At 44.4% G+C, this 18,491-nt stretch overlaps 2 protein-coding genes across 2 annotated transcripts in view; both read right to left on the reverse strand.

Annotated features, from left to right (window-relative positions):
- Positions 1 to 10,428: 10,428 nt before the first annotated feature.
- LOC137537204 (zinc finger protein 625-like) lies at positions 10,429 to 10,912 on the reverse strand. Its single transcript, XM_068259311.1, has 3 exons — positions 10,895 to 10,912; positions 10,699 to 10,823; positions 10,429 to 10,666 (listed from the first exon to the last, which is right to left on the reverse strand). The coding sequence occupies exons 1-3, from the start codon at positions 10,910 to 10,912 to the stop codon at positions 10,429 to 10,431; spliced, it is 381 nt and encodes a 126-aa protein (XP_068115412.1).
- Positions 10,913 to 10,936: 24 nt separating this feature from the next.
- Positions 10,937 to 18,491, reverse strand: part of LOC137535456 (oocyte zinc finger protein XlCOF7.1-like) — a 35,535-nt gene continuing 27,980 nt past the window's right edge. The window contains exon 7 of the mRNA XM_068257288.1: positions 10,937 to 12,470. Within this exon, the coding sequence (XP_068113389.1) occupies positions 11,035 to 12,470 (1,436 nt within the window). The 3' untranslated portion in view covers positions 10,937 to 11,034. The remainder of the gene's footprint in view (positions 12,471 to 18,491) is intronic.

Consider the following 18,491-nt stretch of genomic DNA (forward strand, 5'->3'; position numbering starts at 1 on the left):
ATTGATCAGCATATGCAAGTCCACTTCTACACCTACAGATTATCCAGTATATTTACTGCTCAAGTTGAAATCGCATTAACTGTATAAATCTGCAATAAATACATCAATATGCATACATTTGCAATAAATGCACAAACTTGCATGCATTTGCAATCAATGCATAATCTACCATGAATGCAGTATTGCCTATAGTAATGATATCCCTTACCACCTTTACATGTAATAAATACATAATCTTGCATAAATCTGGAATAAGTGCATACATTTGCAATAAATGCACATTCTGCCATAAATGCAGCAATGCTGATATTCATCATACATTTTACCACCTTTAGGTTAGATTTCATTAATAATGCATTATATTAGCAGTGTGTTACATGCTATAAGTGCATACATACTTGCAGAAGGACACGCCCACAAACATGGCCAGGTTATTATCCCATGTGAAGCGCCTCTAAAACCAGAGCTAACACGCCAAAGGGATGAAGGTTAAAGGACACCCAAGGTGAAAAAAAAACGTATGAAATAAACAATCGTATCTATCCTCCTCCTAAAAATGACTTTGAGGTCGCATTCACAGTGGGGCGTTATGGTCGCGCGTTATAAAGTCTTATAACGCAGCTTACCGCACTGCAATGCTAATTCTATGGGCCATTCACAGTGCGACGTTAAAGTCCTGGGAGGATCAGCGTGATGACGTAGGAACACGTAATGCGTTTCACCAATGGGCTTCTTCAGAAAGTCTATTACACAGTCCCCCCCCCCCCTCTCCCTTTTATATCTCCGAGAGGTTAGTGTGTATGTAATGGAGTGGCAATGTCTCCAAATGGTCCATAATGCTGTAAGCCGATCGCCCACCTAGATTTAGGATGCGGCTGAAACGGTTAATAGTAGCAGGCGGCGCTGTGAAGCCGCGTTGGGGAGGCGGTTTTGCAGCGTTGCTATGGGTAATAGGGGCGGTACAATGGAGGGTAAGGGGGGAGGCGGACAAGGTACAAGATTTCGCTAACTGGACTGCGCTATGACTCTAGTGGTCATGTGATTAGTGGCAGACCAGTGACGATAGGGTAAGGGCGGAAGTGGAGGCGGGCTGACGTCCGAGGATGCACTTCCGCCCTCAAGAAGGGTACAGTACATATTGGTCCCCCTCACGCATGCTCAATCAGCCCCTGATGAGTCACACTAGTGACGAAACCGGTAGGGCGTGGCTTGGAGCAGCGAGGAGGATTACGAACGCGAGAGACGCCGGACACGCTGGGAAATAGAGACGAGCTGAGCCGTGGCCCTGGAGTGGGAGATCGGTATTATGCTTGTGACATGCCCGTTTTTAGTTGATATGATGTACGCGCATTACTTTTATATGAGTTATTAAATGTTATGGTTTTACACATTGGCATTGTTTGTGCTTTTACCTGAGAATATACAAGGGTTGTGGATATTGAATGGGCTTGTCGCTTGAGAGTAAGGAGGCTGAACAGGAGGCAACGTTCTGATAACCCCGCTTGAGTTTTGACGGTGAGCAGGGAGGATATTGGAACAGAGGGGAGAGCCTGAGTTTAGCTGGTGGTGGTGTCCCCTACCCCCATACCTTCACAATATAGCGAGCCTGTGTTATGTCCACACCAGAAGGGTGTTATACCTTATAATACAGTCTGCACTATCATCTCTGCCTTGTGTTTGTTTACTTTGAGGTGTTCCGTGCCCAGGAGAGATACTTTGGGAGCAAAGTGGCCCTTGGATGTATGGACTGAGCGCAAGCTACTTTGAATTTTTCTCTTAACAGGACTGGTAACTGTATATAGCGCGCTCCACCCATTTCTACTGACTTTCTTTAGCGCTGTAATACTGTGTGTAGAATTTATATCTCCGCGTGGCCAATCTGCATATTCATAAAGCGTTTGCAAACCAATAGGTGTGAACTTCCGATGAGCACCAACTAGTGGCCTTTTCCGAGAATGCAGACTTTGCTTTTGCTTATAGGAAAACCTTTAGATTCATATCGCTATTTAAGCCAAACGGTTGCATTATATTACATCTATAAATCCAGAGCGATTCTCCAAAAGCAAAGTCTGCATTCTTAGAAAAGGCCACTAGTTGGAGCTCATCGGAAGTTCACACCTATTGGTTTGCAAACACTTTATGAATATGCAGATTGGCCACGCGGAGATATGAAAGAGAGAGAGGGGGGGGGGGGGGCGAATCTGCGTAATACACATCTGAAGAAGCCTATTGGCAAAACGCGTCACGTGTTCCTACGTCATCACGCTGATCCTCCCGGGCCTCCACTCTCTTCCCTCAAAGCCGTGCACCCAGATGCCGCCATCGCGCAAGGTTTAAATGATAGCCGCTGCCAAGCAGATCTGCGTGGAAGGGATTTGCAGCGGACTTTCAAATACACATACATAGTTACATAGTTATTTTGGTTGAAAAAAGACATATGTCCATCCAGTTCAACCAGTATAAAGTACAACACCAGCCTGCTCCCTCACATATCCCTGTTGATCCAGAGGAAGGCGAAAAAACCCTTACAAGGCATGGTCCAATTAGCCCCAAAAGGGAAAAATTCCTTCCCGACTCCAGATGGCAATCAGATAAAATCCCTGGATCAACATCATTAGGCATTACCTAGTAATTGTAGCCATGGATGTCTTTCAACTCAAGGAAAGCATCTAAGCCCCCTTTAAATGCAGGTATAGAGTTTGCCATAACGACTTCCTGTGGCAATGCATTCCACATCTTAATCACTCTTACTGTAAAGAACCCTTTCCTAAATAAATGGCTAAAACGTTTTTCCTCCATGCGCAGATCATGTCCTCTAGTCCTTTGAGAAGGCCTAGGGACAAAAAGCTCATCCGCCAAGGTATTATATTGCCCTCTGATGTATTTATACATGTTAATTAGATCCCCTCTAAGGCGTCTTTTCTCTAGACTAAATAAACCCAGTTTATCTAACCTTTCTCGATAAGTGAGACCTTCCATCCCACGCATCAATTTTGTTGCTCGTCTCTGCACCTGCTCTAAAACTGCAATATCTTTTTTGTAATGAGGTGCCCAGAACTGAATTCCATATTCCAGATGTGGCCTTACTAGAGAGTTAAACAGGGGCAATATTATGCTAGCATCTCGAGTTTTTATTTCCCTTTTAATGCATCCCAAAATTTTGTTAGCTTTAGCTGCAGCTGCTTGGCATTGAGTACGATTATTTAACTTGTTGTCAATGAGTACTCCTAAGTCCTTCTCCAAGTTTGATGTCCCCAACTGTATCCCATTTATTTTGTATGGTGCTAGACCATTAGTACGTCCAAAATGCATGACCTTACATTTGTCAACATTGAATTTCATCTGCCATGTATGTGCCCATATAGCCATCCTATCCAGATCCTGTTGCAATATGACACTATCTTCCTGAGAGTTAATGATTCTGCACAATTTTGTATCATCTGCAAAAATAGCAACATTGCTCACTACTGCATCTACTAGGTCATTAATAAATAAATTGAAGAGCACTGGACCCAGAACAGACCCCTGTGGGACCCCACTGCTAACAGTCTCCCATTTTGAGTATGATCCATTGACCACAACTCTTTGCTTTCTGTCCATTAGCCAGTTCCCTATCCATGAACACAGACTCTTCCCCAGTCCTTGCATCCTCAACTTTTGCACCAGACTTTTGTGGGGAACAGTGTCGAAGGCCTTTGCAAAGTCCAAGTATATCACATCTACAGCATTCCTAATATCTATATTAGCATTCACTACCTCATAAAAGCTGAGCATGTTAGTCAAACAGGACCTGTCTTTAGTAAACCCATGTTGATGCTGAGAAATAAGATTATTTTCTACTATGAAGTCATGTATAGTATCTCTTTTTTTTTTTTTTTTTTTTTTTTTTTTGTGTTTCAATAATGTTTATTGAAAAAAGGGTAAGTTTACAGTAACATTCACATAGATATGATAAACATTGTACATAGTGTTCATTCAGTAAATTATACAGCAGGTATTAACCTCCTCGGCGTTCTATTGAGATCGCCAGGGAGGCTGCGGGAGGTTTTTTTTTTAATTAAAAAAAAACTATTTCATGCAGCCAACTGAAAGTTGGCTGCATGAAAGCCCACTAGAGGGCGCTCCGGAGGCGTTCTTCCGATCGCCTCCGGCGCCCATAATAAACAAGGAAGGCCGCAATGAGCGGCCTTCCTTGTTTTGCTTAGATCGTCGCCATGGCGACGAGCGGAGTGACGTCATGGACGTCAGCCGACGTCCTGACGTCAGCCGCCTCCGATCCAGCCCTTAGCGCTGGCCGGAACTTTTTGTTCCGGCTGCGCAGGGCTCAGGCGGCTAGGGGGGCCCTCTTTCGCCGCTGCTCGCGGCGAATCGCCGCAGAGCGGCGGCGATCAGGCAGCACACGCGGCTGGCAAAGTGCCGGCTGCGTGTGCTGCACTTTATTTGATAAAAATCGGCCCAGCAGGGCCTGAGCGGCAGCCTCCGGCGGTGATGGACGAGCTGAGCTCGTCCATACCGCTCAGGAGGTTAATGGGTACAGTAAAATCCAAACTTTTAGCTGCTTCCTATTTTAACATACTGTAGATCCCTACTATTAGTGATCTTGAGTTTCTGTCTTATATGTTTTTATTATTCAGACTTAGAATTTCTAGGTATTGAGCTGTAGGGTAGTATGGTCTTATTGTTACCAAGGAGGTCTGAGTTGTATTGGCCCTTGCTTAGGGGTTATAGTACTAGTCTTGAAGGTTCTAGTTTATTTTTCAAGATCTTAGGAAGGAGTGTAGTGGTCTAGTCAAGGCCTATGATTTTCCTAAGCCTAGAGGTTTTATCTCATGATGTTTAAATATTCTTCTGAGGATTGGTATTCATACCAGCTGGCCCAGATCGTAGAGATTTTATGTGCTTTTTCATGAGCAATAAGTACTATTTCCTCTAGCTCTCTGACTCTATTGATTCTTTGAAACCATTGTTTGATTGTGGGGACTATAGTGGATTTCCATAGTACTGGGATTAGATTTCTGGCCGCCGAAACCATATGAGGGAGTACTGATTTCTTGTAGGTAGTGGGGGAGAGAGTGGAGTTATGTAATAGGAAAGTGTCTGGGGAGAAATTAAGAGGCAACCCAGATACCGAGCAGGTAATTCTATGTACTTCTTTCCAGAAATTGAGTAGTAGGGGGCATTCCCATGCAATGTGGAGGAGCGTACCTGTGTCTCCATGGCATCTCCAACAGTCACTTGAGATAGCAGGATAAAATTTGTGTAAACGCTCTGGTGTTTTATACCAAAGCGTTTGGAACTTATAATTTTGTTCTTTGGCCTTAGAATCCCGGGATGATTTGTGTGTATTTACAAAGATCGTATCCCATTGGGTTTGTGGTAAGGGTGATGGTAATAGATTGTTCCATTGTTGTTGGAACTTGAGATCTGTAGGGGGGTTGGTCGTGATGAGGAGAGAATAGGCCCATGAGAGCATGTGTGTTTTGGGAGTTTTTTCTAAACATTTTTGGTCAAAAACTGTGGAAGATGCCAAGGCTTTCTCTTTTAGTTGTGTGCTATTGATGTAGTGTCTAATTTGGAAGTAGAGCCATCTTGGAAGTTCAGCATTTTCATCGGGATGTTTTACATCCGTCCAGTCTCTGATGTGGGTTCCTGAGATAAAATGTAGGATTCTGGGGCTTTCTACCTTAGCCCATGAGTTTAAAAATTGGGAAGAATCTCCTGGTGTAAAATCGGGGTTTCCTTTTAACGGAGTCATAGGGCCTGGGTTGCTCGAGATTTTGAAGGTGGAGCAGCATTGTTGAAAGGCTTTGTATGTGGCTTGAATTGGGATGTGATTAATTTTTAAGTTTTTGAATGAATTGGTACTTAGCCAAGCTAGGCCTTGTCTAGGAGTCCTGCATAAAGATTGCTCTATATGCGTCCAGTCTTTGTTGGTTGGTTCTGTAGTCCAGTCTACTACTCTTAACAGGTGGGCCGCCAAGTAATAGGTTTTTAGGTTGGGCAGTCCTGCTCCTCCTAAATCGCATGGTAGTGATAGAGTCTTGATGGCCAAGACCTGGGTTTTGAAATTTTACAATTCCCTGGAAGATGAGACACTCCTCCCTCCGGGAGGAGGAGGGAGGAAGAGAGTAATATAAGGAACAAGCCTATAAGAGCCTAACTAAACTCTCCCTAGCAGAGTCTGTCAGCAGCTGTCCCTTAACTAATTAGTGTAGGCAGACTAGTGAGTAAAACGGCACAAGGACCTTGCCTTTTATAAGGGGGGTTGGGGCTCCAGGAGTGAGTGCAGTCTGATTGGCAAAAATGTGCCTGCTGACTGTGATGTAGAGGGTCAAAGTTCTGCTCAATAAAGCATTATGGGGCAAATCGAACTTCTGGGAAAGTTCGCCTTCGCAGGCGAACGCGAACCACCCGAAGTTCGCCTGGAACCGTTTGGCCCATCTCTAGTGTAAACTAACCTGGTATTGTGGATTATGGAGGATTTAGTGAGTGGAGGTGGTAGTCACGACTTGCATCTGTCACCTCCTCTGGAATGCCCTTCCACAGCACACCCGTTGCTCTCCAACCTTTGAAATCTTTAAACGCTCTCTCAAAGCTCAGTTTTTCCAATAAGCATATGCCCTAACTCAGGCCATTCCCCTTCAGCCTCTCAAATGTTACTCCTTACTAGATAACCTAAACACACACTGTGCCTGCATGTATACCGCATACCTCCCCGCCGCTTGTTTCCCCCATTCCTCACAAGGGCACGGCTTTCTCACCTTTTTGTGTCTTGGATTTTGTTGTTCATTTCATAGCTCACACTCTGTTATACATTTTATTCATCATGCTACATCTGCCATTGTAACCTCCCATTCTGTATTTTGCACCAGTGTCCATATTTGATGTATATCATTGTCGGTATCATTATGTACCCCTTGTTTGTTTTCTTACATTGTACAGCGCCACAGAATATATTGGTGCTTTATAAATCAATGGTAAGCTCTCTGTCAGCCTTCTTTATAGCCACCATGTCTTCTCTGAGATGGAGCTTTCAATATCTTCAGCTAGGACTCTCATGTCCCCCATTGTAGGAGTGTCTTCTCCTGGGACCAGGGCTTTGCCTGTCATGTGATCAGAGTTGCTCAACTCCGAATTCGGGTCAAACCCGGATAGTTGCTATCTGCGCCTCCCACGATGCGGTCACGTGATTACAAACACTTCCTCCTTCCGGGTTGAAGGAGGAAGTGTTTGTAGTCACGTGATGCGCGTGGACCGCATCGTGGGAGGGACGGACCTAAGAAGACGTCAGAGAGGTAAGCTTGACCCCCCCACCCCCCGCCCAGCCTGCACAGGTAACTGGGTGAAATCTGGATAGCAACTATCCGGGTTTCACCCGAATTCGGAGTTGAGCAACTCTGCCTGTGATGACTGTGCAGAGGAATCAGAGGAGCCTGAACATTGCACTGCAGCACCATTTTAGGCAATCGGTATATCTCTGGTATGTTTTTTTTTTTGTTGGGGTTTGGCAGCTCCTCCAGCAGTCTGCTTTTTGCTTTCCTGTCCCATGGTCTGAACAGTGAGTATTTAGGGAGATAAACCTGATGAATGTAAGCTAATGGCAAGGAGCTCTGAGCGCAAGTGTCCATTCTGTCCCGGCGCTATGCCATGCACTTTTCTGCTCACACATTTTCATAAAAAAATATTAACAAAGGCCGGTGCTTCAACGAAATAGCCTACATCATCGAACTAACCTACATCCCATTGAATTTACTATTTCCTCCCACTCCCTAACCAGGGGCGTAACAATAGACCCTGCAAGTGTTGTAGCTGCAGGGGACCCCGTGGGGTGAGAAGTTTATTTTACCTGTCTTGAGAGACTGACAACTAAGAGCAGAGAGGAGAGGGAGCAGTGTTGGGGAGACTTGCCCAAGGTCTCCTACTGAATACCTATTAGTGCTGGCTTACTGAACAGGCAGAGCCGAGGTTCGAACCCTGGTTTCCTGTGTCAGAGGCAGAGTCCTTAACCAATAGGTGCTAGAGAGAAGAGATGCTGCAGAGAAACATGTCCGCACTGGAGGGGAAAAAGAGCAAATCAGACTGTAATGACCTGTCTGGATAAGCCAGTGGATGCCAGATAGTCACCCTGCACTCAATAAGCCAAACTAGTTTCACTAGACACTTTTTCATACCTCCTAAGATAATAAAGAGGGAGAGTGTACCTGGGATGAAGCTGCTTCAGCTCCCTCTGGCCTGATCGCTCCCTCATCGTCCTCAGTCGCCTTCTCCTTCACCCGCAACTGTCCCCCAAAAAAGCCTCCAGTTGGGGCCAGTCAGCGCATGCACAGTCCGGCCAGGAGCATTCCCCGACGCATTCACTTTGCCTGGAGTGTATTGCACAGGTGCAGAATGCTCCCAACGATGGCAGTAAAACAGGGGGGCGCGCCTGGCCAGACTGTGCATGCGCGGACTGGCTCCAACTGGAGGATTTTTCGAGGGCCAGTTTACATTGCCTGGAGCGTTCTGCGCCTGCACTCCTGGCGACACGCAGCCAGGCAGCACATGCGCAGTTATATCCACTAATTAGGAGCTCTCATGACTAATGATTATAATAATTTATTCATGGATTTATTTTCCGTTTTGAAGCAGATTTGTATTACCTGGACAGTTCTATTGGATCCTGATAGATTCCAATCAATAGTCATGAGAGTTCCTACCTTTTTTTTTTTTTCACCATTAATTTTTATTGTCAAACGTTTTCACAGTAGTACATCTGGGCCAGAACAGAATTGGAATATAAAAACACAAATAACGCTGCTTACAGTTGGCAAATTATTATTTATTTTGTCACTGTATATAAACAGAAGTGCTCAGCATAAAACCACAACATTAAGGAGATCAACAGGTTAGAGGTTGAACATCTTATACAAGGAGGCTGGTTAGTAGAGGAATAAGTGGGTGGGTTTGAGTGGGTACACTCACGGGAGTTTGAGAATGGGGGATAGAGTTCCCCATGTCTATTATTGTTGAAGCGTGATGATGGGAGATACGACTATGCGTAGAGAGGTAGCATATGCTCATATCACTAGCATGAGATTAATAAAGTAGTGTACGTATGGTCTTTTCCATACTGATATTAGCTGTTGCTAGAGCAAGAGTCTGTTCCAAGGAGGGGGAGGTAGGAGTCCCCCAATTGATTACAATCAGATGACGTGTAGCACATAAAATTTGGGAGATTTCTAGACGGTACAGAGTTGGTATTGTGTCTAATCCTATATGTAGTATGGCTAGTTGTGGGGTTAGGGTAAATGAGGACCAGATGTGAGAGGTAATATATAGATTTCTCTCCAAAGGTTTCTTATATGTTTGCAATACCAGAATATATGGGGGAGTGATCCTAAGGATCCACATGTTCTCCAACAGTCTGGCGATTGATTCTCTTTATGTTTTGCTAGGTGTAGAGGAGTGACATACCAATGAAATAGAAGTTTTTGAAATGTTTCCCTGTGAGTGGTACATCTGGAATATCTAGATATGCGGGAAGAGGCACCTTGTAGTTGTTCAAGAGATATATTAATTGATAATTCATGAGACCAGAAGCGTATATATTACTTAAGTTGGTAATTTGAAGACCTAAGGATATCCAGGTAGCATAAGGAGATACCTTTTTTAGGAAGAGTAGATGCTCTGACAAATTGAAATACAGTTTTAGGGATGTTAGGGAGAGAATGGTGTATGGAAGCCCATAAATGTTTCAATTGGTTGTATGTTAAAAATTCAGAGACTGGAATATGGAATTCTGGAGTTGAGTAAAGGATTTGAGAGTTCCTAATTTAATGGACATGAGATTAATCTATATATTCTTATGTATGCACTTTGCAAGAATTCAGAGACACATTGTAATAGAACACTTATGGCCAAGATATTTCCCACACTCAGTGCAGTAACAGAGCTTCTCACCAGTGATGAGATGGCCAAGACATTTCCCACACTCGGTGCAGTAACAGAGCTTCTCACCAGTGATGAGATGGCCAAGACATTTCCCACTCTCAGTGCAGTAACAGAAATCCTCACTAGTGATGAGAGAGGGATAAGCGGAGCTGAACAAGCCTGTTATTGGCTGCTGCACTCCACTCTCCTTCCTCCCTACTTCCGGCTATGCTGGGGAGATGGAGAGCAGTGTGCTGTGGCCAATTCAGCTGAATCAGAAGCTATGTTTCCCTGACACCACCAGTGTGAGCGAGATCTCTCATGTCTCACAAGGTTTATTTTATCACTAAAATATTACCCACACTCAGCACATGAGTATCACTTCTCAGCAGTGTCAGAACTCTCAAATCTGATAAGATGTAATTTATGCCCAAATTATTTCTCACACTCAGCACATCAATATGGTTTTTCAACAATGTGAGATCTCTCATGTCTGACAAGCCTTCCTTTAAATCCAAATCATTTCCCACACTCAGCACATGAATACGGCTTCTCACCAGTGTGAGATCTCGCATGATAAGTGTGAGTTCTCTCGTGCGTGACAAGATGTGATTTACTCCGAAAATATGTCCCACACTCAGCACATGAATAGGGTTTCTCACCAGTGTGAGTTCTCTCATGAATGACAAGATTTGATTTGCATACAAAAAATTTCCCACACTCAGCACATGAATAGGGCTTCTCACCAGTGTGAGATCTCTCATGATAAACAAGGAGTGATTTATGTACAAAACATTACATGAATAGGGCTTTTCGCCAGTGTGAGTTTTCCCATGCGTGACAAGATGTGATTTATGAGCAAAACATTTCCCACACTCAGCACATGAATAGGGCTTCTCACCAGTGTGAGATCTCTCATGTGTGGCAAGGTCTGATTTACGCGCAAAGCATTTCTCACACTCAGCACATGAATAGGGCTTCTCACCAGTATGGCATCTCTCATGTGTAACAAGATTTGATTTCCGCACAAAAGATTTTCCACACGTGCAACAGGAATGAGACCCTCCAGCAGGGGGAGAGGTGTGCTGGGTATGAGGCCCCTCAGGGTTAGACAGGTGAGGGGAGTCAGGGTGAATATTTGGAGTAATAAATCTCTGTCTCTGCAGGAGACTCTTGTCCAGTGACATCATCATCCGTTCTACAGTCTGTGGATACAGAGAGATGAGTCCCTGAGAGGTTCCTGATGCCGGGACTCCGTGCTGCAAATGAATAGGGCTTCTTACTAGTGTGAGATCTCTCATGATAAACAAGGTGTGATTTCTGTACAAAACATTTCCCACACTCTGCACATGAATAGGGCTTCTCACCAGTGTGAGATTTCTCATGTCTGACAAGATGTGATTTGCTCCCAAAACTTTTCCCACACTCCGCACATGAGTAGGGTTTCTCACCAGTGTGAGTTCTCTCATGAGTGACAAGATTTGATTTGTGTGCAAAACATTTCCCACACTCAGAACATAAATACGGCGTCTCACCAGTGTGAGATCTCTTATGACTAAGAAGATGTGATTTACACCCAAAACAATTCCCACACTCAGCACATACATAGGGCTTCTCACCAGTATGGGATCTCTCATGTGTGACAAGATGTGATTTATGAGCAAAACATTTCTCACACTCAGCACATGAATAGGGCCTTTCACCAGTGTGAGATATCTGATGTCTGACAAGTTTTGATTTTCGCACAAAACATTTCCCACACTCAGAACACGAATAGGGCTTCTCACAAGTGTGAGATCTTTCATGTGCAACAAGGTTTGATTTACAACCAAAACATTTCCCACACTCAGCACACGAATAGGGCTTCTCACCAGTGTGAGATCTTTCATGTGCAACAAGGTTTGATTTACAACCAAAACATTTCCCACACTCAGTACACGAATAGGGCTTCTCACCAGTATGGGATCTCTCATGTGTGACAAGATGTGATTTATGAGCAAAACATTTCTCACACTCAGCACATGAATAGGGCCTTTCACCAATGTGAGATATCTGATGTCTGACAAGTTTTGATTTCCGCACAAAACATTTCCCACACTCAGAACACGAATAGGGCTTCTCACCAGTGTGAGATCTTTCATGTGCAACAAGGTTTGATTTACAACCAAAACATTTCCCACACTCAGCACACGAATAGGGCTTCTCACCAGTGTGAGATCTTTCATGTGCAACAAGGTTTGATTTACAACCAAAACATTTCCCACACTCAGTACACGAATAGGGCTTCTCACCAGTGTGAGATCTCTCATGTATGACAAGAAGTGATTTAGAAACAAAACATTTCCCACATGTGGAACAGGAATAAGACCCTCCAGCAGAGGGAGTGCTGCGCTGGGTGTGTAGCCCCTCAGGGTTAGACAGGTGAGGGGAGTCTGGGGGAATATTTGGGGTCACCAGGATATCTGCAGGAGACTCTTGTCCAGTGACATCACCATCCGTTGTACAGTCTGTGGATACAGAGAGACGAGTCTCTGAGAGGTTTCTGATGCCGGGACTCCGCCCTGCAAATAGAGAAACATCATCACTTCCTGTTAGAGAATTCTGAAGGGAGGAGCAATTATCATTAGGGAGGGTCACTGAGCTGCTGAGAATTCCAAGTTGATGCAAAGTTTACACAGATTAGAAATGAAACAGATGCAGCAGCTGCATAACTTTGCATACAATTAGCATACAATTTGCATCAGTCAGATTTGTCACCAGCCTGACACAGAACTGCAGAAGGTTGTGCTCATTACAGGCAGCCAATCACATGACTATAACTTTGGCTTGCCAGAACATTTTATTTAGCTTGGAATTCAATTAAATGTATTTCCTTACAAATGTGTTTATCTGCATACAATTTGCATTACATTTGCATACAAGATAAAGTTATTTCCATCTCGCTGACCCTCCCTACAGCTGAAGGCCCCTACACACGCTAGATAAAATGGGGCCAAGGTGGGCAAAAATGACCGCCTATGTGTACAGCGCCAACCCAACTCCGTCTGCCAGCCTGGGGATCCGCCCTTCTTCCCACTCACCCCATCATGTCTGTCCCTCTGCCTCCCCTCCCCCTCCGTACTGCAACAGAACACATCACTACATTCAGTGTTGCATTTGGCTAAACTAATTTTATAACAAATACAATTTACCAGGTGTCACAACATAATACAGGTGCTCCACCTTTCAACTACATAGACAATGTTCAAATCAATATAAGCAACATATGGCGCAACTAGTCCATGCTTTCTGCCCTCAGACAGGTCCTGCATACACTTGTCTGCTTGCTGGATGTAGTTGTCTGCAGGTCACACAGGTGACAGCCCCCCACCACAACCAACAGTGGGGACTCCTCAGACTGAAGGACCCTAGTGACCGGGACTAGCTGCACAGATTGGAAGTTTAGGGTCTCTCTCACCACAAACCACCACTCTGTTTCTAAGCTCCGGCCTCCAGCATAATCACCTGAGACAAATAGAAACCTCCGCAGTGTAACAATCTCACCACTTTTTATTATCATAAAAACATAGGCAGCTTTTGTGGAAGTTGTCCATGTCTTCTATCTATTACACTCATATATTCCTGGTTAGCCATGTCACCTCCTTTACTGTATATATATAATATATGCTTTAGGCCTGGAACCCACTAGCAGCACTTTTCTAAGCCTTTTGTAAGCGCTTTGTGATTTGAAAAGCTCTTGCTAATATAATGCTATGGGTGTGATCCCACTTGAGGGATGTGATATTTAATCCCCCATATCATTACATCAGCAAGAGTTTTTCTCAAATCACAAGCGCTCAGAAAATCGCTGCTAGTGGGTCCCAGGCCTTACTCATTCTCATTATTGGCTTTACTTCTTATTCTGTGTTCATCGTTTAGGGAAGTGTCTGGACCAGTTCCTTAATCTGCTGGTATGTTTGTCCTTAACCTCTTGAGGACTGCAGGGCTAAACCCCCCTAGTGACCAGGCCATTTTGAGTAAAATTGGCCACTGCAGCTTTAAGGCCAAGCTGCAGGGCCGCACAACTCTGTTGGTGGGGTCTGATCGCTCCCCCCATGTTTTTTTTTTTTCATCAATATTTTCGTTTGTGTTTTTTTTTTTTAAAAAAGGCTGTTTCTTTAAACCCCATCCCTCCCTCCCCACAGCCAGCCAATTACAGCGATCGGCTGTCATAGGCTTCTGCCTATGAGAGCTGAACGCTCTCTTGTCCCCCAGGGGGACAGCCGTGTCACACGGCTGTCCCCAGTGCAGCGCTGCTGCTTATCGCAGCTCTGCACAGGCTAAATAGACGGCGATCACGCCGTCTAACAGTCTCCCGAGCGGCGATAGCCGAAGGCGGGGCAAGCAGGAGATGCGCGCGCAGCCTGCGCTCGATCTCCTGCAAAACAGAGCCCCAGGACTTTATGCCAATCGGCGTTAGGCGGTCCTGGGGCTGCCGCCGCGGCCACGCCCATTGGCGTGACGCGGGCGGCAAGAGGTTAAAGAGTAACTGTCGGGCATAACATCAAAAATCAATTCTTCATTTTTATCTGGTAAACAAGTAATAAGGATGCTAATCAGGCAATTCAAAAGTTCAAAATCACTCTTCTCTTCTCCATGAAACATCATTCCCCCGTTTCCCTGCCTCTTATTTGGTACATCTGCCGCACAATTAGCCAATAACTCTCATGCTGAGAAGCTGATAAAATCACTCACCCCAGCAGCTGCTGAAATCTGTCCATACAAATAAGCCAGCTCTGCAAAGTCACACAATGATGATTTATGACAATGCACTTTCTACTGCAGAGCTGGGTGGGAGTGTCTGAAGACTGGGAGGAGGGCGGGCAATGCATATACAATCAGGCAGAGGAGAGTAAGGGAGGAAATGATGTCAGGATTGGTTTAAAAAAAGACACAGTCAAGATGGAAAATGCTAAGAAGGATTTTCAATTTTTTTACTATAGAAAAATCACTAAAATCAAAATGTGATTGTGCAATACATCTGTTATGTAAGTAGAGCAAGTATTTATCTACTTTCATACGTGGTTTTTTATGCGATAGTATGGCTGACAGCTCCTCTTTAAAGATACAAGGCATTTATTGCAGTAGGTAGAAAGAGCATGCATGTAATTAAGGCATCTAGAAATTTGGGTGCAGGGCAAAGCCATTAAAAGGCTCACCCTGTTCCTGCAAAAGTCCCGGCGGTGTTAATTGCTATTCCCCCTCCAAGTCGCTGTGGACTTTGGGGTAAGAAGTAATTCAGCTGCCAGCTATTTCCTGGGGCCAAATTATGCTGTTATAACGTAACTTATCAAAAGTCGGTGCCCAAATGACTGAGAGCCACTAAAGCCGTAATTCACATAACATCCTATTGGTGGCGCATGGTGCTCTCACATTTCCTGTGACGTTTTAGCTTGTCTCAGGTAGAAAGAATTGGGATATTGGATGCTACACCAATGGGTGTGACCAATGCCTTGTGCCTGTACACCAATATAACCCATGACAAAGTCACTGGGCAGCTCAGCTCAATATTATATGAGGAAGAGGGGAGAACTGCAAAATACTCATTTTTTCAGGGCTGTGGAGTCGGAAATGAAGAGTCGGAGCAGTTGTGGGTCCCTGGAGTTGGAGGTTTCATAAACGGAAGTGTTGAAGTCGGATGATTTTTGTACCAACTCCACAGACCTGCATTTTGTTCACTTAAAATACTTTTAGTACGGGGACTTTTTTTTCTTCAACAACAAACAAATTATGCAGGATATCAACCTATCTATATTTGTACCGTTTCACCTATATTGACATCACAATTATTTATAAAGCATAGGGAGCCTAGGAAATCAACAAGTATAAACCTTTTATTTAAAGGGATACTGTAGGGGATCAGGGGAAAATGAGTTGAAGTTACCCGGGGCTTCTAATGGTCCCCCGCAGACATCCTGTGCCCACGCAGCCACTCCTCAATGCTCTGGCCCCGCCTCCGGTTCACTTCTGGAATTTCAGACTTTAAAGTCTGAAAGCCACTGCGCCTGTGTTGCCATGTCCTCGCTTCCCATGATGTCACCAGGAGCGCGCGGTGCAGGCACAGATCATACTGGGCCTGTGCAGTACGCTCCTGGTGCCATCAGCGGGAGTGAGGACACGGCAATGCAGGCGCAGTGGTTTTCAGACTTTAAAGTCTGAAATTCCAGAAGTGAACCAGAGGCGGGGCCTGAGCATTGGGGAGTGGCTGCGTGGGCACAGGATGTCTGCGGGGGACCATTAGAAGCCCCGGGTAACTTCAACTCATTTTCCCCTGACCCCCCTACAGTGTCCCTTTAAATATAACCTAATGCCAGCTAAATCTCACAAACGTCTAAAACCATGTAAAACTCTCTTGAATATAGTGATGCAATGATAGGGGTAACCCAGAAGCTTTCCATATAGGTGCACCTATTGATAACAGTTTACCGGTATTCATTTCTCTTCAGGCCCCTTTAGGCTGGGCTCACATATGACATAGTGTGAAAAAGGTGCGTTTTATAGGGGTGCGTTTTCGTTTTTGAATTGCGTTTTTCATTTCGCATTTGAGAATCACAGGTGCGATTTTACTGGGTTTGTTTGCATTTTTGTTGCGTTTCGGTGCATTTGCGGTCTGCTAATTGAAAGCGCATTTGCGTTTTGCATGCGTTTTGACTGCAATTTTTTTTTACCTGCCCTTTATCCGAAATAACCAGGAAGTAAAGAGGAAGCAGAAATACACCATCAACATTTAATAATTAAAAAACGCACGTAAAACGCATTAAAACGCTATGCATATACATCACCATAGACTTTCATTATGTGCGTTTTGGCAGCCAGCCTGCATAATATGCAACAAAACCAGCGTTTGCAAAACGCATACCGTAAATCGCAGGTCTCTGCATCTTTTTCTGTGTCCCATTGACTAACATTGCTGCATGAAACGCAGCGTTTTACGCAACGCTAGCGTTTCTGCTATGTGTGCACCCAGCCTTAAGGATATCTTGTAGCATCAGTTATATTTGTCACCAGTTCATGCTATTTTCCAATCCAACCCATGTGCTCATTAGCACGCCTCTTTCCATATGAAGTACGCTCTCATCACGTGCACAACCCCTCAGCCATGCAAGCAACCAGAATATAGGTGCAGGCAAGTTTTCCACAAGGCTAGCGGTAAAGCGCTTCTCCCCCTCGGGGACTGCCAGCAAAGTCCAGCTCAAGCTAAATGCCCCTATATACCTTTTAACCAGCAGATCCGGTAGTCACGTGCCATGTATGTGTATTTGAAAGTCCGCTGCAAATCCCTTCCACGCAGATCTGCTTGGCAGCGGCTATCATTTAAACCTTGCGCGATGGCGGCATCTGGGTGCACGGCTTTGAGGGAAGAGAGTGGAGGCCCGGGAGGATCAGCGTGATGACGTAGGAACACGTGACGCGTTTTGCCAATAGGCTTCTTCAGATGTGTATTACGCAGATTCGCCCCCCTCTCTCTCTTTCATATCTCCGCGTGGCCAATCTGCATATTCATAAACTGTTTGCAAACCAATAGGTGTGAACTTCCGATGAGCTCCAACTAGTGGCCTTTTCTAAGAATGCAGACTTTGCTTTTGGAGAATCGCTCTGGATTTATAGATGTAACATAATGCAACCGTTTGGCTTAAATAGCGATATGAATCTAAAGGTTTTCCTATAAGCAAAAGCAAAGTCTGCATTCTCGGAAAAGGCCACTAGTTGGTGCTCATCGGAAGTTCACACCTATTGGTTTGCAAACACTTTATGAATATGCAGATTGGCCACGCGGAGATATAAAAGGGAGAGGGGGGGGGGGGGGAAACTGTGTAATAGACTTTCTGAAGAAGCCCATTGGTGAAACGCATTACGTGTTCCTACGTCATCACGCTGATCCTCCCAGGACTTTAACGTCACACTGTGAATGGCCCATAGAATTAGCATTGCAGAGCGGTAAGCTGCGTTATAAGACTTTATAACGCGCGACCATAACGCCCCGCTGTGAATGCGACCTCAAAGTCATTTTTAGGAGAAGGAGGATAGATACGATTGTTTATTTCATACTTTTTTTTCACCTTGGGTGTCCTTTAACCTTCATCCCTTTGGCATCTTAGCTCTGGTTTTAGAGGTGCTTCACATGGGATAATAACCAGGCCATGTTTGTGGGCGTGTCCTTCTGCAAGTATGTATGCACTTATAGCATGTAACACACTGCTAATATAATGCATTATTAATGAAATCTAACCTAAAGGTGGTAAAATGTATGATGAATATCAGCATTGCTGCATTTATGGCAGAATGTGCATTTATTGCAAATGTATGCACTTATTCCAGATTTATGCAAGATTATGTATTTATTACATGTAAAGGTGGTAAGGGATATCATTATTATAGGCAATACTGCATTCATGGTAGATTATGCATTGATTGCAAATGCATGCAAGTTTGTGCATTTATTGCAAATGTATGCATATTGATGTATTTATTGCAGATTTATACAGTTAATGCGATTTCAACTTGAGCAGTAAATATACTGGATAATCTGGAGGTGTAGAAGT

This window comes from Hyperolius riggenbachi, chromosome 10, assembly GCF_040937935.1.
Source record: "Hyperolius riggenbachi isolate aHypRig1 chromosome 10, aHypRig1.pri, whole genome shotgun sequence".
Classification (NCBI taxonomy): Eukaryota; Metazoa; Chordata; class Amphibia; order Anura; family Hyperoliidae; genus Hyperolius; species Hyperolius riggenbachi.